The 27,870-nt window shown below is 38.2% G+C and overlaps 1 protein-coding gene across 1 annotated transcript; it reads right to left on the bottom strand.

Annotated features, from left to right (window-relative positions):
* Positions 1–13,142: 13,142 nt before the first annotated feature.
* Positions 13,143–22,984, bottom strand: FAM174A (family with sequence similarity 174 member A). The gene is made up of 2 exons (XM_068981472.1): positions 22,542–22,984; positions 13,143–13,281 (listed from the first exon to the last, which is right to left on the bottom strand). The coding sequence occupies exons 1-2, from the start codon at positions 22,982–22,984 to the stop codon at positions 13,143–13,145; spliced, it is 582 nt and encodes a 193-aa protein (XP_068837573.1).
* Positions 22,985–27,870: the final 4,886 nt, after the last annotated feature.

Raw genomic sequence — 27,870 nt, 5'->3', positions numbered from 1 at the left:
TTATACTTCTAACTTTTTCAAAGGAATTTTATACATAACTAGTGTGGGTACCATGAACAACTTTGACAAGTATACAATGTAATTTATTTATGGTTTCTATAAACACAATGCTTAACAGATCCTATTTCTAAACCTTCAGAAAGTAGCATTAATTGAAGCTGCAGGCCTAGAAGTATATTCAATGAAATAATCAAAAAATGCTTTTAATATTTATAATACAGTTATAAAAATTTTCCATACAGAAGATAAGGTTTTCTATAAATTATATGATGTGGTAAATGTGCCTATTTTCTTACCTTATTGATTAGTTTATGGTAATATGAGGCTATATTTTCATCACAAATATTTTTATACACCTTACATCAGGCTTTACTGCTACTTAATCTAAACCACAGATGCTAAGGAACTTTTGCTAATAAGAGCCATTACAACCGAAAGCATTTAATTCAACCAAAAGCAAAGGTATGCAGATTTTACTTACTTAATAAGTTGTCCTTTATAATCCTCATTAACATATAGAACTCCATTGGAGATACCTATGAGAATGAGTAATACTCTTTTCCAACTTACTGTTTTATCTAAATCATAATAAGCAATCTACAATAGATCTCTAAATGATTATGTTATTATAAGCTAAGGAAATTCCAATATATTATGAGGGTAAATTTAAGCTTTTTTAAAAAATACATATTGAAGATTAATAAAAAACCTGGTACTCATGAACAATAATTGCCCAGAATTCATGCATTCATTCAGGGTCCCCTGCAAAGCCAATTCTCTCTGGCCAGCTGCCAAGTTTAACCTTCAGAAAATACTTTGAATAGTCAGAGTGACATATTTTAATTGTCTGATCAACAACTATTATCTCCTCTTTGCTAATAAAAATACTGATTTATTTTTGTGAACAAAGTAGGGTGACTATGCTGGAAGGAGGGAAGGTTCTGAGAAATTCTGATTTCCTGATGGACAGATGTGACTTCGGTTAATGCATCTCACTGTCTTCTTTTCTGGTATAGATGTGATGGCTGAAACTGCAGCAGCCATATAACTATGATAAAGTTTTAGGAAAACCACATAGATGTAGACTCTGTCATCAAACTGCCATTTAACAGATGCCAGCGGCCAACTTCTGCAGGCTTCTCATGATATGAGAAAAACTTGTGAGTCTCTGTGATTCTAGATTCTCCACTACTTGTATTAAGAAACAGTCAAACTAACAGAAGTAGAGAATACAATGGTGGTTACCAGGGACTGAGGCAAGAGGGAAGTGAGGAATTGCTACTCAAAGGGTATGGAGTTTCAATTATGCAAGATGAATATGTTCCAGAGATGTTATTGTTATGTAACATTGAACCTAAGGTTAACAATGCTATATTCTGCGCCTAAACATTTGAGAGAGCAGATCTCATTTTAAGCATTTTAAGCATTCTTACACATGCTTTTCTATGAAGTAAAGCAAATGTGTAGTAATGATACATTTTATGGAAATCTCAGTTTGGGTATTTTTCAAGCTTCAAGAATATTCTGTCTCTAAACAGTATGCAATGATACAATATAAAAAAAGACATTTTCAAGGACAACCTAAGAGCTAACTCAGAAAATCCTAAACTATCAAAGCAGCTATTAAACCACATCAAGTTGGAAAGGAAAAACTGTCCTAGTGTAGTCAAGAATATTGCTATTCCTTCATTTAAACACACTTGCAAATATTAGATTCCTGGAGTTTTTTTTTTTTTTTTTTTCCCTCCCTGGTCCTTTTTAAAGAAGATATAATGTCTTGGGATTTTAAAGAATGAACACTATCTGAGAATGCTCGGGAAGGTTAATGCCTTAATAATTGCATTTAGGACTTTTTGTTCATAAACTTGAGATCCTTGTCCCTTTACTGTCCTGCGACCCCAACCCATATAAGTCAGCCTTATGGGTGGCAAGCTCTGCCTGCATTGCCCATCCAGCCCAGCATATACCTTAGAGAGTCTGCGACCCAGACTATCATGGCAGAACACAATCCTGAACCAAAGCAGTAAGTAAGCATTTTATTAAACAGATCAACTGCTGTATGAACAGAAACTTGTGATTCAGCTATAAGAGTTTCCATTTGACAGAATTACTTTAGATCAGTCTAACACTTGTTCTAGCTCTGTACTGTCTAAAACAATAGCAATCTGGCAATTAAAGTTAAAACTCCAATCAGTTGAAACCCAATAAAATTAAAACATGGACATGAGTTTGGTAAACTCCAGGAGTTGGTGATGGACAGGGAGGCCTGGCGTGCTGCGGCTCATGGGGTCACAAAGAGTCGGACACGACTGAGAGACTGAACTGAAAATTAAAAATTCAGTTCCTGGGTCACATTAGTCAAATTTCAAATTTCTGAAAAGCCACATAAGGCTAGTGTGGCTACCAAATTAGACAGGGCACCTCTAGACCATGTCAAGAGATGAGAAAAGAGCATTACCAAACAGTGTTTAATGTTATATAATCATTTAATAATATACAAATTTTTCATGTTCTTTACCAATAAAGACATTGAGATGATAACTGGAGCAAGGCAAAATTTCCTTCTAAGGCTCAATGTCCACAGAAAAGTAAAACATTCAGAAAAAATCCCTAAACCCTACACAAACATTCTCTTTAACTACCTGTTTGCTGCTGCTACTGCTGCTAAGTTGCTTCAGTTGTGTCCGACTCTGTGCGACCCCATAGACAGCAGCCCACCAGGCTCCTCTGTCTCTGGGATTCTCCAGGGAAGAACACTGGAGTGGGTTGCCATTTCCTTCTCCAGTGCATGAAAGTGAAAAGCGAAAGTGAAGTCGCTCAGTCGTGCCCGACTCTTAGTGACCCCGTGGACTGCAGCCTACCAGGCTCCTCCATCCATGGGATTTTCCAGGTGAGAGTACTGGAGTGGGGTGCCACTGCCTTCTCCGAACTACCTGTTTAAATAATAACAAAGACAGCATAGTTCCCCCAAAGTGGAGAAGGTACAGACTATCTTACTAGTAATACACACTGGACATCCTCAAATACCAATTTCTATCTAAAATAAAAATTAGTACTTTGACAGATCCCTATACATACTCTATTTACTTTGAATAACCTTATTCTGATAAAATGTTATGCTCCACATTGAAAGTAGTGATTTAGAAATTAGGATTATTTTCAAATTGATAACTGTTTGAAGAAGATCTTATTAAATGAGAGCTTCTGGTCAACACACATCCTGATTCTGATATGCTGATGTTAATAACCAGAAAATATTCTGTGGCCAAGTAACACTCAGCACAAATGTAACCAACACATATAATACAGTATTAAATTTAATGACACAGAAGAGAGGAGCTAAGAAGCAAATTTAGAGTTTTTTTAAAATTACATACATGGCAGAAATTACTAGAATAGCCTTGAAGTGATAGAAGTATTTTAAAAGTATTTTAAAAGCTGTCAACCAAGACTGTCAAAATGTCCTTTAGTGTGAAAGTGAAAGTGAAGTTGCTCAGTCGTGTCCGACTCTTTGCGACCCCATGGACTGTAGCCTACTAGGCTCCTCCGTCCATCGGATTTTCCAGGCAATAGTCCTGGAGTGGCTTGCCATTTCCTTCTCCAGGGGATCTTCCCAACCCAGGGATCGAACCCGGGTCTCCCGCATTGTAGACAGACGCTTTACCGTCTGAGCCACAGCATTATAAAATAATAATAATAACTTTACTCTTCAGCAGAAATCAAACAATAACAAGGTATTATTTCCACTTGTTTTGTGTTATGAAGTAATGTTTAAAACTACATTTTTGAGACTGGTTATGAATATTTATTTCTAAATTGCTTGTAAGAAAATGAAAGGTAGTTTTGGTTAATACATAGTTGTCTCTAATTTCTCATCACATTTCTATCAGAGAGAGCTAAAATGTCCTACACAATTGTTAAAACATTGGTATGTGGTTTAGTTTTATAATTCCTTTGTGTAAAATGTTTCACTAACCAAAAGAAATTATGTCTAATATACAAATAGACATAATAGGATAACAATAGCAAATTCAAGATAAATTATATTAACTAAACAGCGTGAGCTATTTTTTCCCACATAAGTACAAGTTTTCCCAATTTGATTGTATTAACCTCTAAGCTTAAATTACCAGACCTAGTGGTAATGATGGTTAACTCCCTAATATCCATTCAACCCCAGATGATAATTCTGAACTAATTATGGTATTTTCATTTTTCTTGCCAGGGTTCAACTTAGCAATGATCACATAACCAATGATATGAAAAACAAAAATAAAATTCTGTTAAACAGAGTTTCTGGGGAAACTTTTCTCATTCCTAAAGAAAGAGACGCAAGATAGTTGGTCCCTAACTTTCACTGAAAATTACTGTTCAGGGCATGATTACAGGAACTGCTGGCACCGTCCTATTATTGATCTAAAAATGAAGCTCACACATGAAGACAGTCAGAATTAGGAGGATCAGGGGGAACAGAAGCCAGAGTCCTAACGTACTGTTCTTGGATTTGGCCCTGCCTGATCTACCTTATTACATGAAAAAATAAACTTCTCTCAGGAGATTTAGACTAAACCACATAGTAGCAGTTCCATATAGTTCAATCTAACGCAAAGAAATGGTAAAAATTATTACTCCAAAATTTAACCACCCACAACAGTCATTATTAAAATCTTGATATATTAAAAGCCACATCCTTTTGTAGTCACTCAGGAAGAATTGACTACAAAAGGCTAGTTTCATACTGTGATTAAATCATAAGTAAAGAAATTAATCTGCCTTTCTGAAAATGACTTGTTTCTTGTTATTTTGTAGATAGAGTTTGGAAAATAAAGATGAAGCAATTTTAGAAAGCACTTAAACAATGAAGGAAGCATCAGTAAGAGATGCTCCAACAAGAATCACCAGCAATTTTATTGCAGACTAATATGATTCTGTTTTGCAACTAACAAAGCAGGCAAATAGTATTTATATTCCTCATTTTAGGGGTCCCATTTGATCGCTTCTCAGCCTTTTCACTAAGATAAAGTATAGGGGTCCCCATGTGAAAAACAAACAGTAATACTGTGTGCTAGTATAGAGGACAGAATGAACAGACTTTAGAATTATTTTCTTTACGGGTATAAATCATATAAATATTTAAAAAATGGAATGAGGATTGCAGTAGGAAGAGAAGCCTAGATTATTTAAACTCTCCGGGCCTCAGTTTTCCTATCTTTAAAGTGAAAGCAATACAAACTACTTTGCAAGACAGTCTCGATTTCATCGTGTATGTAAGGAGCTTAGTACAGCGTCTGGTACATCCTGCATTCAGGTAGGCGTTTACTATTAAGTGATTATTATAATTATACCTATTATAGTTCTGCTACTCTACTCCCTCCAGTTTTCCTCCTGGCTCAGTGACAGGATCCGTGCCTGATCTTATCCCTCTGAAGACATTCTCTCTACCACTACCATTCATTCCCTTGGATTTTCTACCTTTTATATGACTGCTCTGGGAAGCCCTTGGTAAAAATCCTCTTTGAGGGTCTACAAAGACCTTGTGATACACCCCATATAAGTGTTGATTTTTCCCTTTAAAAATAATGCATTAATCATGGCATTAACCATGATTATCAGTTGTTACTAAAGTGAGTCACAATGGGATCTATACAGAAGAGTCCCCACTTAGGACAGTTTGACTTAACAAATCTTTGATTTTATGATTATGTGAAAACAATATGGATTCAGTTGAAACCACACTCCCAATTTTGAATTAAAGATGATCCAACAAGATCTTTTCTCAGGCTACCATGATCTCCTTTGTGATGCTGGGCAGTGGCAGGGAACCACGGTTCCCAGTCAGCCATGAGATCATGAGGGTAAACAAATGATACACTTAAAACCACTCTGTACTCATACAACCAAACTTTAAGTGTAGTATTCAACAAATTACATGTGACATTCAACACTTCACTATAAAATGGATTTGCCTTAGATGATTTTGCCTAACTATAGGCTAATATCAGTGCTCTGGCTAATAAAAGTGCTCTAAGCATGTTTAAGGTAGGCTATGCTAAATGCTGACGTTCAGGTTAGGTGTATTAAATGCATCTTCAATTTATGATATTGTCAACTTATGATGGCTTTGTCCAGACATACATAACTCTATGGTAAGTTGAAGGAGATCTGTTCATTTTTTCCATGAGAGAAATTGGAAATGTTGAATAAATTGATGGCATAATGCATGTTTAATATCTGACACCAACACTGGATGGCTTCCCAGGTGACTCAGTGGGTAAAGAATCTGCCTGCATGCAGGAGACACAGGTATGTGGGTTTGACTCCTGGGTCGGGAAGATCCCCTGGAGGAGGGCATACCATTCTACTCCAGGAATTCCTGCCTAGAGAATCGCATGGAGTCTGGCTGACTATAGAGAAGCCTGGCAGGCTACAGTCCCATAGTATCAAAAAGAGTTGGACACAACTGAAGCAACTGAGCATGCATTCATGCACCAACTTTTGAAAACCAGAGAAAGTCCTACCTATTGAATCTACCTCAAATGAAGTAACGGAGTTTTTACTCTATATCTCATCAGAAAATAATCTCTATGTTACAGAAGGTAAGAGAAATACAAACACACCTCTACCTACATGTTTTTGAAACTTCTGTCCAGTAGGAGAAAAGAAATGAGTCTACCTTCCTCAAAGTGAGAGACAGAAAGAGATCCATGTGTGTGTAGACTTTGGGAAAAAAAAAATCACAGCAGATATCTAAAATCAGTGTAGGTATTATTTAACATTGTTTGAAGAAGAAAATAACAGGAGAGAAAAAAACAGCCTTTGCTTCTTGGCACCCTGAAGTATGCATCCATCTCATTGCTCACTTCAAAAGGTACAAAAGCAGGTTAGGCCTAGAGAAGAGTCTTTCCTCTGGTTTTAGCAAGGCTGAAAAATAATAATCAGGAATCCCAACTCTAGCTCACACTTCTTTGTTCTTTATTCCTGGCCTATGGAAGTATATCCATTGTTACCTGCATGAAGCTGGCTATTTTATCTATTTTTGTTCAACACTATCCCTGGAGCTTAGTGGAGTGCTTTGGGATACATGGCAGTTTATCATTGCTTTTAATGAAGAGATGAATCCATCCAATTTATTACGTCCTCTAGGATATCACAGGCACCTCCAATATTCATGGTTAAAACTGACTCCACACCCTTTGACAAATTTACCCTGAACATACACCTCCAACAATACAAAAATATCTATGTGCAGGGTCATTCACTTCTGGATAACTTGTAACTGCAAAATAATTGAATGGAAACTACCCAAACATGAAAGTATAGGCAACTGATGAAAGTATAGGCAACTGACTCAATAAACCATGATACATACACCTTGTGGAGCACTACACAGCTGTGAAAAAGAACATCTCTATGAACTTACATAGCATGACTCAGTATTAAGTGCAACCAAAAGATATAAAAGTATATAAACTATAGGCTACATCTTGTGTAAGAAGAGAGAAAGGTAAGAAATATATATTCCAACCACCTTTCATCAAAGAATCACAGAGGACCAACAAGAAAATAATGAAATTGACCATCTACAATGGGTGAGGTGGGAAGAACTGTGGAAGGGATCAAGAGAGCAGTACTTCTTTGAGTGTATCCTAGAGTGAGTGGGTATGTATTCTTAAAATTTTCTGGTATAGTTTTACTTTTGGAGGCATGCTAGTTGTTTTCAAAACAAAACAAAACAAAACAATAAAGATGGGAAAGGCAGAAAAAAATCTAGAACAGAAGCAAACAAATGACTTAAAGGGAGAAAACACTGAAAAGGGAGAAAAAAAAAGAACTAAGCCAAATCACTTATAATACCTGACTACCCTCAGTTCTGGGCAGGATGAGGTTGTGAGGAAAAAACTGCAAACAAATCCTAAACTCTTAGTAGTACATTTGTCTACTGTATATGCAAAGTGATTCTGACTCGGTATTAGTTTTATTATAAGATTGAGCAGTAAGTAAATGTGTTGATGTTGTTGGGAGCCAGGATGTTGCTGGAAGTCATTCTTAACACAATGAACAAGAAAAATGTCACTATGGAAAAGGAAGAAAGCAAGAAAGAACCCAGTGGGGACAGACCTGAATGGCAGAATGGGAGGTGTGAAGTAACAGTATATAAAGTATGCACATATATGCAAATATGCATGGATATTGGAGCAAGAAATGCAACCCACTCTAGTGTTCTTGCCTGGAAAATTTCATGGATAGAAAAGCCTGGTGGGTTACAGTCCATGAGGTCACAAAAAGTCAGACATGACTAAGTATGTGCACACACATACACTCATGCATGTATAAGGGCACATATGTGTGTGTGTGTAAGTGTTATATATACATTCATAGAATTGTATGCTGAAGGACGTCTGGTAGCAAAGAGCTCAGCTAGTACCCAAAGGAACCAGGGCTCCTTTGAGAAATGGCTGATTCCACGGCTGGTGCAGATACTAAATGAGCCTGGAACGCCTTGTTAGGCCAGAATGTGAGGAAATTCTTAAAAAAAAAATGGGAGCAAGTCACAGGGGCACAGAAGTCAGCTTGAATAAGCCTCCACCGGCAACTACATCAATGAATTATGAACCTTCGAAGAAAGAGAAAACCATGAAACTTTACAGTGAATAAGACAGACAGTAGTAGTGTAGCATAGTGTGAAGTTGCTCAGTCATCTCCGACTGTTTGCGACCCCATGGATTATAGCCTACCAGGTTCCTCCGTCCATGGGATTTTCCAGGCAAGAGTACTGGAGTGGGCTGCCACTGATAGACAGATATATAGATAGATAAAGAAGAAACAAGGATAAGCTCTTGCTAACAGTACATGTCAGTGCTAAACGGTAAATATGGAGGAAATGTTGAAGTTGGAAAATCACGATTTTACAACTATCATGGTGAAGATTAAATCAGGCAAGAATAATGACAAATGGGTACTAAATCTCGGGGGAAATTTTGATGAGAAGCAGAATACTGTATGATTTTAAAATGCCTTTGTAGTAGTTGCAAGGGGGAAGAAAAGTACATATTGGAAAATTAGACAAAATTTTGAAGAGGTACATCACAATTACCACTGCTACTGAAGGACAGGTGAGCACTGTGTGTCTGCAGATAAGGATGTCCTGAAAAGGATGCAGAAAGACGTATGGAGTATTTCCACCAAGAATACAAACTCTGAATCTAATAATGAGGAAATACCAGAAAATCATTTATATATAAAATGAGAGGGATGCATTCTTCTGTTTAATGATGACTAGGAAAGAGAGAACATAAGAGAACAAATGAAGTAAAGTGTTAAAGATAGGTGACTCCAGATTAAAAGTTTAGGGTATTTTTGTAATATTTTTATTCCTGTAACTTTTCTATAGAATTGAAATTATTCCTAAGGTGGGGGGGGGGATTAAGTAATGCATGTACACAGGCTCTTTGAAGAAAAAAAATCCAACAACATAAAAGTATATAAAATGAAAAGTAAAAAATGAAAATGAAATGTCAGTCCCCAAATCTCACCTATTCTCCACTGGAAGGTAAGCTTTACAAAGTCAGGGTATTTAAAATTTTTCTTTTCTGTTTTGTTGCTTTAATGTGACCCAAGCCCCTAGACTAGTGCCAAGCATTAAAAAATTGCTGTATGAACTAGTTGCTGTATCACTGATTTGTTGGACGGATGAGGCTTAGATGATGAAGAATCAGCCTGCAATGTGGGAGGCCTGGGTTCAACCCCTGGGTTGGGGAGATCCCCTGGAGGAGGGCATGGCAACCCACTCCAGTGTTCTTGCCTGGAGAATCCCATGGAGAGAGGAGCCTGGCGGGCTGCAGTCCATGGGGTGGCAAAGAGTCAGACTCAACTGCACGGCCAAGCACAGCTCACAAGCACACTTAATGACGTGCAGTCCTCCTTACTTAATCCAGACATATGCATAAGTTTCTCCCAAGTCTTTTAAGTAAATGGTATCACAACATTAAGAAATTCAAGCTTATTTCATTATCAATCATCATTGATAATTATCATTATTCCCAAAACTTGCATCTCCATTATTATTGGGTTTTTTGTTCGGCCTGAACAAATGTCTTGGCTGATCCAGTATTTCCATTTCTCTATCCTTCACCTTCTAAACAGAATACTTAAATCCTGTTGACAATATCTTTCAAAGCCTCTTGAATAATTCACTCCACTCTATTTCTCTTTTCTAAAACAAACAAATATATGTATGTATGTGTATATATATATATATATATTTTTATTTACGTGGCCACTCCAGGTCTTTATTGTGGCATGTAGGGTTTAGTTCTCTGACCAGGGCTTGAACATAGGCTCCCCTGTATTGGGAGGGTGGAGTCTTAACTGCTGTACCATCAGCGAAGTCTCAACTTCTCCAATGAATGTATACCATCTAACTGATCTTTTTCCTGGTTCCCTTACTTCTCCAAGAAGTCCCCTACTTTTCCAATGTATGTATACCATCTAACTGATCTTTTTCCTGGTTCCTTTACTTCTCCAAGAAGTCTCTACTCTTCCAATATATGTGTACCATCTAACTGATCTTTTTCCTGGTCCCCTTGCTGTTTATCATAATCTTCCTCCAATTTATGCACAGTTATCTTCAAAATACAGCTTTCATTATGTTTTCCCTGTCTTAAAATTTTCCAAGTGGCTTTTTGCAACCTGTAGAATAATTTGTAACTGATTTAACATGGATCACAATCTGCCTTCTAATTTATTGTTCTGCCTTTTACATTCAAAGCTCAAAAATCATTCATTCACCCATTCATTTCTTTCATACATACTAATATAGTATACACTTCTTTCAGTTCCCTGAATATACTTTACTCTGTTGCTTCTGATTCTGTGTGACTGCAGCTCTCTCTCCAACTCCAGCCCCTCTAGCCACCCTTCACTTAGCTAATTTTTATTCATGTTTCAAGTCTCAATTTACCTGTCACTTCCAAGAGGTTTTTCTGGATCATTCGTTTCTGCGACCCTACTATATATCCCCATATCATCCTATTCTTCCTCTTTCTCTGTTTCTGTAACTCTGACTCATGTTTAGCTCCCTGACGGAATGCAAGCTTCATGAAAACGGGTATACGGAAGATAGATAGGAGAGAGAGGCCTGTGATGAGGTAAGACGCAGAGTAAGAGATGGCTGTGGGTGACGACATCTTATGGAAACTCTTGCCTTCTTATATGCCTCCCACCTTCCCTGCTTCTGCCCCTCTTGATCTCTCCTAGGCCACTTTTCCCACTATGACAAGAGGTCTCATTCTTCAACACACATCTGATTATCTGATTATATACACTCTAGCCAAACAGTACCAGTAACAATAGCAGGATAACAACAAACTCCTTAAAAAAAAAAAAAAAAAAAGACAACCACCAAAAAAACTGGCACCATCCCAAGACTTGTCACAGCTGATCCCCACAAGTAATATGTCGCACATATAAATACACATGCACATACAACAGAATGCATTCTAGACATCTTCTGGTGCTCACTTTCTGAATAAACTATCATCTGTCACAACTACAGACTCTGGGTTGTTGTTGCTGACTGTAACAACCTTTGTCTTGAGTCAAGCAGACTTGAAATAGACAAGCTAGGCTTCAAGTTCAGTTCCTCTTTGGAAACAACCCTGACTTCCTAAGTCAACAACTTCCTTTTCTATGTTCCCTTTCTGTGTTTGTGCAGAAAGAGGTACCTCATATGCACTGAAGTTTTTAAAACATGACAAATACTACACTTTTAAAATATATTAAAAACTTTGCAGAAGATTAAAAGAAAATAATTATACAAAAAGTGAGACTCTGCCCTCCAATTCTACTCAGTGAGCACCTTCTGTAGGGTGAGCCCAAGAGGAGAGAAAAGATGAGCTGTTTGCTCATTCTCAGTTCCCAACAGTATTTCAAAATGACTCTTACTGTCATGCTAGTATGTAAAGTATCTGTTACACACAATGGCTCCTAAATGCATGCGAGCAACTTCATCTGACCTAAGCAAACAGTTAATAACTGGTAATATTAGACTTAATGAGAAATGTACACTACTTTATAGCCAATATAAGGACTTTTCAGGGGGTATATCTGAATGTTCTAAATAAACCTTAGAATGTTCTCAATAAATACATTTTAATGTATTTTATTCATGTTTATTTTCACTAAGACACAGAACTGCTAATGAGCAAATACAGTTGTTTGGCTCACACTTATACATCTAGACTCTACTATTACTATGGCATTTTATGAATATATTTTTATTAAGTGAATTAATTACCAGCACCCAAAAGCTGAGTAGTATTAACTCATTCTTAAGTTTTCAGTTTTTAAAATCAAAGCAATGCATGCAAATGTTATTAAATCCTATGGTTCCAAAGGACCAATGAGTGTGCTCAGTCGCTCAGTTATGTCCCCACATCATCACAGCTCATATATACCTGAGTTAATAATTCAATTTTTGTTGAGTCTTTTTTTTTAACCCCAGATTTCTATCACTCTTTCTATGTATGTACCTCACTCTGGATACTGGTGTTTCTTCACCCGAATAATGCCTCGTCTATTCCACCATGGCCTTCCCTATTGAGTGGAAACTTTATTGCTTCCCTTCCTCATGCCATCTGCACTGAAACCAGACTATATCCATGTAATTCTGTTTATCCAAACCTTTTAGGAAAGCTCTTAACTCAGTGAGAACAGATATAAGAACAGAGATAATAGCCACAGTATCAGACCACTGACCATTAGCCCCACAATTTTGCCAAAAATGCTGATTACAAATAAAGTAACAAAGACTAAAACCAAAACATTTTCAGAATGAAAAGGAAAATCAAGTTTACTAATCTCCCTCTACACCTCCCAGAACCTCCCCGCCCCCGCCATACGTACACACACACGCAGAGGATTATCTTCATACAGCAGCAAAAAGGATGGAGGCTCCACAAGGAGACCTGCAGTAACGACTTCTCTGGGGGATGGTATTCTACCGTACACAATTATTTTAGCAAAGCAAAGTGAATGTGAGCTCTTGGTTGGGTAGCACAAAAAACTTCATTAAACAGAACCTAAAACTCATCATTTAGGATAAAAACTGTTAAAATAAATTTAAACTTTAAACTGCTCAACACTTACCTTCGAAGATGATTGGCATCAAACAATGTGTTATCATCCTCCTCATCATCTTGCTCTAAGGGTGTCAATTCCATGTTTTCTATGTTAGTGTCCAAAACCCCGTATCTCCTAGTCTTTCGGTTTCTTCTTCTCATCCTATTAAATAGAAAATATTAATGAATAAAAATTATTTCTATGTGCAGTATGGATGATTTTTATTTTATACTTATTTGTAAATTAAAAATAAATTATTCCAGTTTGTTACACTGAAGGTGTTCAGTATCAGAATGGCCACATTTCAGAAATGCAACCAGTTAACCATTTAAGATTATTTATTTTAGATTACTTTTTAAACAAAATCTACTCCTGTATGTCTCTGTGCCATCACTTCTTCTGACTGAAACACTTTCTTCTCTGTCAGCTGATAATGTTGACAGATAACCTCTTAAATCTTTGTTCTGGTCCAATAATTTTACTGAGGCCTTCTAGTCTAGCCTTTCTCCCATCTCTTCTAGGCCTTCTTACTTCTTAACTTTCGGCCCCTCTAAGAAACTATATGCATACATGCATTCAAATTCTAGGCTGGGCAGCTTACAATCTTGGCTGCATCTAATCAGAATCACCTAGGGTGTTTTTAAAAGCTTCTTACTTGATCCATCAGTTCAGTTCACTTCAGTTGCTCAGTTGTGTCTGATTCTACGACGCCATGAACCCCAGATGCTGAGGCTGAAACTTCAATACTTTGGCCACCCGATGTGAAGATATGACTCACTGGGAAAGACCCTGATGCTGGGAAAGATTGAGGGCAGGAGGAGAAGGGGACGACAGAGGATGAGATGGCTGGATGGCATCACCGACTTGATGGACATGGGTTTGGGTGGACTCCGAGAGTTGGTGACAGACAGGGAGGCCTGGCGTGTTGCAGTTCCTGGGGTAGCAAGAGTCGGGACATGACTTAGCGACTGAACTGAACTGAACCGCAGTACGCCAGGCCTCCCTGTCCATCACCAACTCCCAGAGTCCACCCAAATCCATGTCCATCGAGTCGATGATGCCATCTAACCATCTCATCCTCTGTCGTCCCCTACTCCTCCTGCCCTCAATCTTTCCCAGTGAGTCATATATTCTCATCAGGTGGCCAAAGTATTGGAGTTTCAGCCTCAACATCAGTCCTTCCAATGAACACCCAGGACTGATCTCCTTTAGGATGGACTGGTTCGATCTCCTTGCGGTCCAAGGGACTTGGGGAGTTATAGTTCACCATCGATCACAGTGGCAGAGAATCTGCCTGCCAATGCAGGAGATACAAGAGATACAGATTAGATCCCTGGGTCTGGAAGATCCCCTGCAGTAGGAAATGGCAACCCACTCCAGGATTCTTGCCTCGATAATCCTATGGACAGAGGAGCCTCGTGGGCTACAGTCCATGGGGTTGCAAAGAGCCAGACATAACTGAGTGACTGAGCACAGTCATTGGTCCTTTGGAACCACAAGATTTAATAACATTTGCATGCATTGATTTTAAAAACTGAAAACTTAAGAATGAGTTAAGAATACTCAAGGTTTTACATTCTTCTCTTCTAATTTGCCAGTCTGTTGTTCAATTTTCTAAATCATATGGCCTTCCAAACATTCTTGCAGTTTCAGCCATGTGAAATTATTTCTGGAAATAAACTAGATTCTTCCAGGTCATTAAATTGTCAATATGTTAATAACCAGGCCATCATCAGTCATAGGATACCTTAGCAAGTCTTTAAAAAGGAAATGACAGGAACGTTGATCTTAAGGACTTTTGATAATTATCTCAGCTGACATTCTTCTCCATTTCCAAGGTCATCATCATTCCTTGAATGATTTCCCAATCTTTCAATGAGTGGATAACCTAATCTGCCCAATGCTATTTTTCTCTTTCTGTGTAAAATGTAAACATTTGACTGCATTGCTATGAACACTTTATTATTTATTCTAGCTTCTACTGTTTTTTAACATATATAAATGTTACCTTCTGAACATGAATCCAAGCTATTTGATAAGAACCTATTTCATATGCAAAGAGAGTACACTCTCTGGCACAAAATAAATTGGGGAATGCCATTCAATTAAAATAAATTTTGTATTTTAGGAAATGTTACTAATTCACCCAAGAATAAGTCAAATTAAAAAAACAACAACTACATATTGTAAAATAGAATTTAAACTTAAAATGAGACTCCCCTAAGAATATCTTTCCTAAGTCCAAAGATATATGGAATAATGGCTACGTGGTCATGGCAGCTTTATGGCCATAAAAGCATCAAATACAATACATCCATATGCAGTGATTTTTTTTTTTTTTTCCTGTCCTCAGGGAAAGCCAGAAACACTTATGAAACCTTAATATTGGGCTGATTCAAGGGACCATCTACTTAAAATATTAATAAACATTAAGTGTAAAATATAATACATATAAAAATGTATTGAAATCTTAAGTAAAAGGCTACTTCTAATAATATGCACTGTATATTATTTTTGAACAAAAGAGTACAGGAGGATTTAAAATTCATACAATTTTAACAGCAGTGGTTCTCTCCACAAATTACTATTTTCATTAAGCTCGCGATGCTCAAACTTGTCTACATATGTTAATAATTACATATATAGCATTATATATGTGTACATTATTTTACCAGACAGAATAAATGCATATTGCAATCTGAAAACAAATTTTGTTGGGTCTTAAAAAATGGAACTTTAAATGCGTAGAGAGGAAAATATGTAAGCCTAAGAAGGCAAAAGAAAGTAGCAGTATGGTTTATACTACTGAATTATATTCCTTTATCACATGGCAATCACAGGTAAATGATCTTGATCAGATACCTCCTAGATATTCAAGTTATTATTCAAATAGTTGTCTCAACTGAATGCAGATTCCTCAATGTTTCATTATACTCAGGTTGCTAAGAATAATTTCTGTTCAAAAAACATGTAAAAACTACAGTAGAAAAATAAGGCTAAAGTACTAAAGTAAGGTTGATAAAGTTTTATGTAAAAATGTATGATGCCACATAAAATAAACACAACAGAATAAAACTCCATTTTGTTTTACTACTCTGTGAAAGAGAGACAAGCAATCATGTAACTTGCAGTAACTTGCTGCACTGATCTGATTTTCCTGTTTCAACTGAATGCCTGTAGGATATTATTAAGTAATTTCTTCTATTTATCATTCAAAACTAGACTGAGGAATATAGTATTTAATGGATATTAAATGTATGGATATACATACACTCTCCTATGTGATCAGGTACAATGATAAAGCTGAGTAAATTTTAATAAAGGTACAACTAATGATATAAAATTTGCCTTGAGTATTTTGGGGCAAAAAGGTGAATTAGTAACCAACAATGATTTTTGGAACTCATTTTGTTTTTGCACTGAGACATAGCTAAATAAAAATTGGTGAGCCACAATTTCAGTTGCCCATGACAACAGAGTATACAGCATATAGCAAAAATTAATTTATCTGAAATTTCTCACATCCTTATTTCCCATTCTTTTTTCTCCTTCTCCCCACCCCATCTCTAGCCTTGTCAGACCTAACCTCTTGCAGATTATAGTTTCAGAGTTCATATAAGAGTATGGTATGGGGGAGATTTTAGAAAATACCATGAACACCCCCACCAAAATATTACAATTGAAACTGAAGATACAAAAAGAATTCACTAAAAATAATTACTATTTCCTGGGTGTGTATATAAGTCAGGCAATTGAGGTAAGCAGCTTATAAGCACTACCTGAGGTAATCCTCACCACAAGCCTTTAAGTATCCTTATTTTAAACATAGAAAGTCAGACCTTAGAGAAAATTAAATCTGGGACCATAAATAGTAGAGCAAATAATCAAGCAATTTTATTCCCAAGTCTGGGTTCTTAAGCATTAGGCTGTATTGTCTTCCTATATGATTCAAAGTAATTTTAACCAAGGTCCAAAGTTAGCTACCAGTCCTCTGATCCCTAACACAATCATCTTACGTTATACTAGACTGGATATATTGTTTTAAGTGAATTGCATTTTCTGGTTCATTCTTTCCTGGTAAAAAGTAAGAACTTGGTAGCTACTAGCAATAACAAGTGCATTTATGTACTTCTGGTTAGGCCATTTCTTAGTTTTGAACACTGCAACAGTTACTGGCTTTTTATTTATCCTGAAGGAAACTTCTGCCTTAACAGAACCATGATTTTGCTTAGACAGCAACTGATCCCAGCCCTGTTGTTGTGCTTAGTTGCTTAGTCTTGTCCAAAGCAACCACATGGACTGCAGCTAAACCAGGCCCTTCTTTCCCAGGACTTAATTCACCTGTCCTTCTGTGGAATTTGACTCCTAAACTAAGGGACAAAGAGACTGAAAACTACTGCATACCTTCACAGTGGACTGTTCCTGCCAAGAAACCTCTGTGGTATTTTAGTGTCTTCTCTCCTAAACTGACTTAGTTTCTGTGAATCTCCAGTTGCTCTTTGACTTTGTTGTTCAGTTCCTCATTTGTGTCTGACTCTTTGCGACCACATGGACTGCAGCACACCAGGCTTCCCTGTCCTTCACTATCTCTCAGAGTTTGCTCAAACTCATGTCCATTGTGTCAGTGATGCCATCCAACCATCTCATCCTTTGTCGTCCCCTTCTCCTCCTGCCTTCAATCTTTCCCAGCATCAATGTCTTTTCTGATGAGTCAGCTCTTCACATCAGGTGGCCAAAGTATCGGAGGTTCAGCTTCAACATCAGTCCCTCCACAGAATATTTAGGAATGTTTTCCTTTAGGATGGACAGGTTGATCTTCTTGAAGTCCAAGGGACTCTCGAGAGTCTTCTCCAACACCACAGTTCAAAAGCATCAATTCTTAGGTGCTCAGCCTTCTTTATGGTCCAACTGTCACAGCCATAGCTTTGACTAGACAGACCTTTGTCTAGACAGACAGACTAGCAGAGACCTATGTCTTCTGCTTTTTAATATACTGTCTAGGTTTGTCATAGCTTTTCTTCTAAGGAGCAGATGTCTCATAATTTCATGGCTGCAATCACCATCTGCAGTGATTACGGAGCCCAAGAAAATAAAAGTCTCTCACTGTTTCCCCATCTATTTGCCATGGAGTGATGGAACTGGATACCATGATCTTAGTTTTTGGAATATTGAGTTTTAAGCCAGCTTTTTCACTCTCCTCTTTCAACTTCGTCAAGAGGCTCTTTAGTTCCTCTTTACTTTGTGCCATAAGGGCGTCATCGGCATATCTGAGGTTATTGACATTTCTCTCGGCAATCTTGATTCCAGCTTGTGATTCAGTATTTTGCCTAATGTACTCTGCATATAAGTTAAATAAGCAGGGTGACAATATACAGCCTTGACATAATCCTTTCCCAATTTTGAACCAGTCTGTTGTTCCATGTCCGGTTCTAATTGTTGCATTTTGACTTTCTTCCAGGAAATCCCCTTTAGTTTAAGTTAGCTGGGGTCATTCTATGTGTTTAATTAAAATAGTAACTAATAGAAGTAGTAACCTAATATTCCTTTAATATTGGAAGGAAGTGTTAAAGGAAAAATACACAGGAGATGGAAAATGTTATTTCCTTTGAAAAGTCTAATAAAATAACTGTTTTCCCTACCCAAACATTTCTCAGTGTAATCAAACCCAGTTCATTTAGTTAATGCCTGAATGCAAACACTGTACTTAGCCTTAGCTAAATAATGATTTGCAAACAGCCTTTGTTCTGAGGTTTTTGAGTCTTCCCTAGACCCACACTGATCCCTGATTAAGAACCAAGAATGCTCACATATTAGGCAACTGCTTACCCAGTGCCTACCACATTTTGTACATAATGTTCAGCACTGCAGATATAATAGAGAATAAGACATACAACGAGTCTCTTTTCATAAAGACTATATACTAATCTTAGGAAGCCTATTTTATTCCTTCTGTATATATATTACAATTTCTACAGAGAGAATCTAATTTTTCTTTGGAATAGTTCTAGACTCAGAGGGGAAGTTACTTTTAGTTACACATTCTTAATAACTGAATTAGATTAAAAACAGTATGGAAGTTTTATGGAGTTCAAGTACTTTACAAGCAAAACATTCTCAGTGTTTTCTCATATCAGTTAACGAAAGGATGATTTTTGGCCCATTCTTCCCTGTTGGCACAAATAAATAATGCTGCTGTGTTGCCACACCTATTTTGGAAGTGGAGAGTCAAAATGGATATTCATCAAAATAAATGATTTTCATAATCTGGAAGCAAAAAGAATGAGTTCTGAACATTGCCCAGACATTGTTAGCATCAATCAAGTTGGAGATCAGGTGGCCAACTATATTTAGGAGTTGGCCTGAATGAATGTACTAGATGCTAGTTAAAGAGTCCAATTTTTCTTAGCCATAGATTCAGAATTTTGCTGTTAACAGACAATGTTAGTGACTCATCCAATAGAATCAGACTGAAAAGACTGCATGCTTATAAGCTTTACAGAAATGAAGATGGAAAATCCATGGCAAGAAATATTTATATATTAAGATTACAAATAAGGTAAAAGCAAAATAAAAAAAGATCAATCATCAGACTCATCATTTATTTTGTGTATGAAACAATACTTAGGGTACTCCAATGCTATATGGGAAATATACAGCATTAAATAACAATTACATGTTGAGAAGAATAATTACTGCTCAATTTTCTTCTAATATTTTTTTCATATCAAGAAGAAAGTTTCAGTTTGGTGATTATATGCCTGTAACACCTCATGAACATTTTCTAGCTTTCTCTTTAATAAAAGGTGGGCCTGGATTTGCTGGGTTTTGTGAACCAATACTATGGCAGCTCAAATAATGTTTCCACCAGTGATTTTCAAGCATTTGATCTTAAAATTGCTTTACATTCTTAAAAATTATATAAGACCCTGAATTGCTTATAATTATGTGGATTATAAATATCAATTCTTAGTATATTAATTAAACCTATGAAAATTTTAAATACCATTTGTTTTTTAAAATTATAATAAATCCACTACAGATTAACATAGCTTTTAGTGAAAAATATATTGTCAAAAAGAAAACCAACAAAGGTGAAAAATGGAACAGATTTAGGTTTTTTTTTCAAATCTTGTTAATGTCTGACTTAAATAGAGAGAACGAGATAGAAAATGAAAAAAGAGAAATTAGAAAAATAGAAAACTGCTAGATTTTCATATATGCTTCAGCCTTCAATCATTTGCTATGCGTTGTCTAGTTGAAGGATATGAAGAAAATCCAGGTACAGTAGATGTGAGCTTGGAAAATGGAGGTACATTTTAATAGCTTTTCAGATTCTGGTGTTAACGTTTTTTTTTGATAGAACACCAAAACACGACAAGAGGTAGTTTCTTATGAGTTAGCTGCACTGTGGAATTTGAAACTATTATCAATAAACTTCTTGGGTCCTATAAACTTATAGTGAAGTCACTCAGTCATATCTGACTCTTTGCGACCCCATGGACTGTAGTCTACCAGGCTCCTCCGTCCATGGGATTTTCCAGACATGAATACTGGAGTGGGTTGCCATTTCCTTCTCCAGGAGATCTTCCCAACTCAGGGATTGAACCCGGGTCTCCGGCATTGTAGGCAGATGCTTTACTGTCTAAGCCACCAGGGAAGTCATAAACTTATAAGGGAATGTATTATTTTGAAAATAGTTTCAATATTGCAGATACCTGAACAGGTCTCAGAGAACCCTACCACCCTCCAGGGTTCCCTGTTACGCTGTACTTTTTCAGTTAGTTATTTAAGCCAAGGAATGTTCACTTAAATAATGTTTTTCACTCACAAAAAAATAAACATATGTTTAAAAGGAAACTTTAAGTAAATCCATTTAAAGAAATCTATGAAATGGTTGAAAAGTAGGCAGTTATAGGGGAGAAAAAAAGTGAAATAATTTGGAGAACAAACCAGTACATTCCCACACAACTACCTCTACCGCAATAAATAGGAGGGAACTACCTAGTGCTTCCTTAGCTCTTCTCTTGACTTCTTCTAACAGTGAGTTCTTAGCTCTGCATTTCAGCTCTTCAGAGGTGGTCCCCAACTCAATTAAAGAGGCTTTATTATGATTTTTTCAAATCGGTCTCATCACATAGTTGGAATGTTATAATACCATAAAATAACTGTACTTCTGTAACAATAGAATGTATCAAGTGGAAATTACTTACCACAATATAAAATATCACTAATTGACCTATATAAATCCTTTTCTACTTGATAAGGCATTAAAGGGAGTAGAAAAATAAGTGACAGTCATTTACTTATTCATAACCTCGTACAATGTAAGGACCTGATTTAATCAAAAGGCTGATCACAGATTTGGACACAAACATCATGGAAAAAAATTCAAACAAAGCAAATGATGGATTATACAATCAGTGATTATTATATATCGTGGGACATCACTTTATCACTTTATTCTCCTAGGTTAGTTTTATCCTAGGTGAAGTTAAAGATGTCGTTTAAGTGTCCATATTTGTAACAAATCTGAAATTTAAGTAATTCTCTAATCTAACATTCTATATTAAGTATAAGCTCAAAAAACTATTCATTTGTAACTTTAAGCTTCTGAATGACTTATTTACAGATGAATTCATTTTAGAAAAGTTTTTTGGAAGTTTAAAAAAAGTAAGTCTATCCATTTACTAATCCAAATTTTGTAAAGTTAAAATCATATATAGTTGTTAAGATATTAAACATACTCTCCAACATTATAACGGGATCATATTTATGACATTTTTTTTCCTTTGCTGCATAGGTATCCGTTTTCCATCTTATCAAGAAATCGGTAATATTTCACACCATATTATTTCAGTTCAGTCGCTCAGACTCCTTGCGACCCCATGGACTGCAGCACGCCAGGCCTCCCTGTCCATCACCAACTCCCGGAGTTTACTCAAACTCATGTCCACTATTTAGTGTCATGCAAAATGAATGCTAGCTGTTTCTAATGGGGACTCTAACAACGATTGAACCTACGCAGTTGTCAGTTTCCAGGTTCAGAAAAAGTGGAAAGCAAGAAACTTCATAAGGGACAATCGATGGTAGCAAGTTAAAAGTCAACAGCAGGAAACTGCTGTTAAAAGAACTTCTTTTTTACGTTTTATAAAATAAATCATCCTTAAAGATCATTCTGCATTACTATCAATTTACTCAAATAAATACTGATATAGAGGTTCGGTGCTAATTGATAGTTTACAGATGAAAAGGGAGGCAGCAGGGACTTGGCGGTCTGAACACTCCCAAAGGTACCACAGGCTTTCAAGACCGTCCTCGTCACAATCTCACTCAGCAGGCACCGTGACTGAGGGGGTGGGAGGAGGTCGGCAGATAAGCGCGCCTCAGGCCTGCCGGGGAGGCTCGCGGAGGCTTCGCCTCACCTGACCGTCCTGACGACGAAGTACACCAGCACCGCGCCGCTCACCACCATCAGCACGGTCAGGGCCCGCTGGGTCATGGGCTTGTCGCCGGGGTCGGGGCTCACGGCCAGGACGCCGCCAGCCGGGCCCCCGGCCCCCGCCTTTCCGCCGGGGTCGTCGGCGGCCGGCCCCGCCCCGGGGGTGCTGCCATTGCCGCCTTCGGCTCCCCGCGAGCCCGCAGCTTCCAAGGCCGGAGCGCGGCCCGCGGGCCGGGCGGCGGAGGGCCCGGGCGGCGGAGGCGGCCGGGTGCGCGGCCCGCGCGCCGCGGGCTGGGGGTCGGGCGCGGCCCGCGCTGCCGGCGGCCGTCCCGCGGAGGGCCCGCTCAATTCGGGCAGCAGCAGCGACAGCAGGAGCGCCGAGGCCAGGGCGCGGCTGAGGCAGCAGCTGCAGAGCGTCGGCTGCATGGTCCGCGGCCGGCTCCCTCACCGCGCGCGAGCTCCGGCGCCCGCCGCCCTGGCTCCAGGCGGGACCATGGGCGTGTTAACTGAAGAGACGGGGGGAGAAACGCTGACTGAAGCCCGGGCGAAGACCTGGCCCGCCGCAGGTGGCGGAGGCTGCAGCTGCAGCTGCCGTCGACAACCGGAAGTTCGTACATCTCAGCAGCCCCCTGCTACTAGGGACGCTCCCGGTTGCTAACCTTCCGGGGCAGGCGCGTTCCGTGACGTCAGGCGCGTGAGACCATTTGCGCCCCGCTCACTTCCGGAAGTCGAGGGGAGGGAGCCTGCGGTTGGCTCCCTAGAAGGAAAGCAAACCGGAAGAGAGTTGTGTCAAGTGTGCAGCAACGCTTTGCGGGAAGAATCCAGCAGAGAGTGGAAGCTTGTAATGTGAGTTCGTTGGTGCAAAACTGAAGAAATACAGCCAATTACTTATTAAAGACTGCCTTGGCGTTTCCCTCAGCTCAGGTACATATTTTACTAGACTGGGTTGTTAGGTCACTAGAAAGAAAGTAAACAGTTGTATCAAGTGTGCAGCAACTCTTTGCAGGAAGAAACCAGGAGAGATTGGAAGCTCATCTTTTGAGTTCGTTGGTGCAAAAGTGCAGAAACACGGCCAATCATTTATTAAAGACCACCTTGACGTTTACCTCAGCTCAGGTACACATTTTACTAGACAGGGAGGTTGGCGCACTAGAAAGAAAGGAAAAAGAGTTGTGTCAGGTGTGCAGCAGCTCTTTGCAGGAAGAAACCGGGAAAGAGTGGAAGCTCATACTTTGAGTTTTTTGGTGCAAAACTGCATAAATACAGCTAATCATTTATTAAAGACCGCCTTGACGTTTCCCTCAGCTCAGGTACACATTTTATCAGGTATTTTTTTCCTGCCTCTGGGTCCTTGACCTCCCTTTCCTTAGAGCGTTACGTTAGAAAACTGTTAACTGTACCAATAATTGGTACAGGTATTGGTAACTGGTAATTGATTCTCTGCATTTTGGGGATATAAATCTTTTTAAAAGTTCTTTCCCGTGTTACAACCCAGGGCTGTCTTTCCTGAACTAGGAGTCATCCTTTTAAAATGTCAGAAAAGGAGACAGCACCCGTATCTCCCAGTCTCCTTGGAAGCATAGAAGCCTAAGTTAGGCAGGCGCTTTGTTTCAAGTTGTAAAACTGCCTCCCGTCACGAAGCTTAGAGAAATTTTACTTTTCCTTTGTGAATGCTTCCCTAGTAGCTCAGATGGCAAAGCATCCGCCTGCAGTGCAGGAGACCCAGATTCAACCCCTGCGTTGGGAAAATCCCCTGAAGAAGGAAATGGCAACCCACGCAAGTATCCTTGCCTGGAAAATCCCATGGACAGAGGAGCCTGGTGGGCTACAGTGCATGAGGTCAAAAAGAGTCGAAATTTCCTTTGGGTAAACAGAACTGACCTGAGAGTTTTCCTACTCTTAAAATATCTTAAGCTTTCTGTTGAATTGAGTTCAGACAGAGTCCTGGCCCCTCTTTTCTGTTGTGATCGTCTTGAATAAGTCTCTGCCTGTTTAACTTTGACATCAGTAATATTGAACTTTGGGGTGAGCAGATATAAACAAAAACAACAGACCAGAAATTGAAGTTAGGATCTGTTCTTTTAAAAGCTTCCTCATTCAACAAATTTTTTAGACTTTCTACTCCTTCAGAACTGTATTTGGGTATTGAACAGTAGACAAGATATCATCCTTGCTCTCATAGCCCCTTAGGGTCAGATGGAAATAACATAATAGTAACATTCATTCTTATTTTGAAGTGCATGTTAAAAATGACAAGTACAGGGTCTGTAGTAAAAATTGTGTAAAGACTATTGTAGGTAAGGTGGTCAGTATAGTGTCTTCTAGCTGCTTGTGGGTAATAGACTCATGCAGACCCATGTAGAATTGCCAGGACTAGGCATCTTAATGCTGGGTTCCAGTGTGAGAAAGACCATTGGTGACACACACTAATTTTAGTTTCCAACCTGGACATTTATCAATAATGAAGTGGCTCCTTGGGTTTCTTCTCTCCCTTATCCACAATCTTATTCAGAGCCTTACATGGAAGAAGGTTAGTATTTAATGCTACTCCTTTCCACTCCTCAAAATATCCAATATTCAAAACCAAAAAACAAAACAAAAGCACCATCTTTCCTTCCTTTCAATATCTCGTTTTACCATTGTGTTCCTCATCTTGATTAATGGCATTATTCTTTACTCAGGTGTTCAGATGTAAAATCTTGGCGTCATCATTTATCCTTAGCTTTCCACCTGCAACATGCTGACTGGTTATGGCAATGTACTAAATAATTCTGAAATAGCAGAGTTAAACTAATGATTGCAAATGATTAGAGCATTCTGATCATTCTAGTGTTTCTGCAGCTAGCTACTTGAATCAGAATCAGAAATGGAATTTGTTAAAAATGTTGGTTTAGATCACTATTCTAGAAATTCTGAGCCAGAATTTTGGGGATTGGGAACATGGATTCTGTATGCATTTTACTAAACTCTCAGGGTAATTTTTATTTGCACTAACATTTAAGAATCTCTCCATTCCCTTACCACCTATATCCAAATGTTATCAACTTTTCCCTATTTCCCTAATGTGTCTATCATTAATCAACTCTTTTCTGTTCCCTGCTTCTGACAAAGAATTATTTTTAAATTGCTTGAGATCTTAAGCAGGTAGGGAAGCTGCAAATTATTGTGATTTTTGCATAATACTGTATTATTTGTAAACTGTCATGAAACATATTTTTAATTCCATCACAAGAACTAGGAACCAGTTTCCTGGGAGAAAATATTGTATTTTGCTTGTATAATATAAAATGACAATTTGGGGCACACATGCCTATTTAAAAGACAGAATGCCCAACTAATTGGTGTTTTTGAATTTTTTCTCTTAATAATAATCCTACTTGTTCATTTACATGTTTTTGTCTTGCAAACAAGTTGTATCAATCGGGAGAGATTTAAAAACATAAAAGAGAAGAAAAGTTATACTTACTTAAATTAACCTGCATACTAGGAAAAGACCCCTATTATTCTGATTTATCAGGGAACACCCCAGCTGACAGAACAGCAGTCTTCCATGGAAGTAAAATCTAATCCTCCCTCCCTGGTCCCATACTGAATAATAATATTGCATATTAATTAAGTATCTGTTGTGTACCAGATCTCATGTTATGAAATGCTAAAGAATTCTGCCATTATTGTTCCTAATTTACAATTAAGAAACCACGATAAAGGATAATCAAGTTAGTGAAAATCAGCGTGAGTAAAAGCAATAGAGCTGGGCAATAAACTCAGGCACTGTAGCCTCAGAGGTCAATATTGCCGCTTACATTTTGTCTTCTCCTAGTTGTAGGCTTCCATGATTTGAGTCTAGCTTATTGTCTCAATCAGCTATTGTTAGAATAATGCTGCATAACCACTACTGAAAACTACATCAGTGGCACGCAGCAAATAAGCATTTATTTTTCACATGTTTTTGGTCAAGGTGAGAGTTACAAATTTAAGTTGGCCTTATGGATAAGTAGAAAGGGGATGGGGGATAGGCATAAGGAGAAATGAGCAGCCATGTATGTCTTTTTCTTTTTAAACAGTTACTGGTTACCCAAAGTCCCACCTGATGGCCTTGACACATATCTCATTGGAGGGAGAGATGTCACATGGCAGCTTCTAGCTTCTGGTAATCTGAGAATTTTGGTATTAAAATGAGCATATTCTACTCCCTATAGAAATTTATGTTAGTAAGGAAAAGGAAGACAACTCATATTGATAGAGATTTCATTTATATTGATATGTGTGTGTGAAACTCGCTCAGTCGTGTCTGACTTGTTGTGACCTCATGGACTGCAGTCTGCCAGATTTCTCTGTCCATGGAATTCTTCAGGCAAGAATACTGGAGTGGGTTGCCATTCCCTTCTCCAGGGGACCTTCCCAACCCAGGGATCGAACCCAGGTCTCCCACATTGCAGGCGGATTCTTTACTGTCTGAGCCATTTATATTGATAGGCATATCAATTTTAGCTCAGTCTAGTGAAAACAAGGCTCAAATAAGTGTTCTCTGGTGGCAAAATTTCCTTGCTTGTCCATTAAGGGAAGAGAGAATGTAGGAGGTTGTCTCAACTGTAATGGTCACTCATAGTGACATCTGATAGAAGGAGTATCTTATACTTTTAAATGGCAGGATACTGCCACTTCAGGTGGATTGTATATACCCTGAGGTCCAAACGGAAAAAATACAATAGTCAGGAAAAGGGACTATGAACTGATCACAAAACCAGCAATTGGAGAGAATGCACAAAAAATTTTGAAGGGGAAGGAAGAGTTGGAATTTCAGAGGACAACTAAAAACAATTCAAGAATAAGAAGGAACAGTGTTGTCAGGCTAGGCACTGCATAAACAGGTAGGAATCTGAATAAATGTTAAGGTTAAATATCTAAAACACACACACACTGACTGTATAAATGGGCTGTGGTTCCTGAGAGGAAAGAAACAAGGTGAGTATCTCTGGAGCTCTGCCTATGGAAAATTTCCCAGCTATAGTGCATGAACCTGGAGTTCACTCAGAATATGAGAGTCTCTCTTAACTGAAGAGGCAGAGATCAGAGTTCTGGGCTTTTAATGGTTGGGGTCTGTGGGCCAAGGGATTAAGAAAGAGTCTGTGGAGGTCATGAAGTTCGTATAGAGGTTCCCCACACAGCCTTGAGTGAAAGCTGGATAGTACTACCAGACATGGCCACAAAGTTAATAAGAAAATTCCTGTTACAGAGGTGAGAGCAGAACAGAGACATTAGATATTAAACAGTGCTGGGGACTTGGAATTAGGGCCCAGACATACTGAATA

This window comes from Capricornis sumatraensis, chromosome 9 (genome assembly GCF_032405125.1).
Source record: "Capricornis sumatraensis isolate serow.1 chromosome 9, serow.2, whole genome shotgun sequence".
Taxonomy (NCBI): Eukaryota; Metazoa; Chordata; class Mammalia; order Artiodactyla; family Bovidae; genus Capricornis; species Capricornis sumatraensis.
The sequence above is the reverse complement of the archived record's forward strand: the minus strand, read 5'-3'. Positions and strand labels throughout refer to the sequence as shown.

Bases quoted from the DNA above. Each gene is read 5' to 3' on its own strand.
- FAM174A (XM_068981472.1), bottom strand. From the start codon at position 22,984: ATGCAGCCGACGCTCTGCAGCTGCTGCCTCAGCCGCGCCCTGGCCTCG. The intron at 13,282-22,541 runs GTGAGGCGAAGC...TCTATTTAATAG, and splicing joins TTCGTCGTCAGGACGGTCAG to GATGAGAAGAAGAAACCGAA.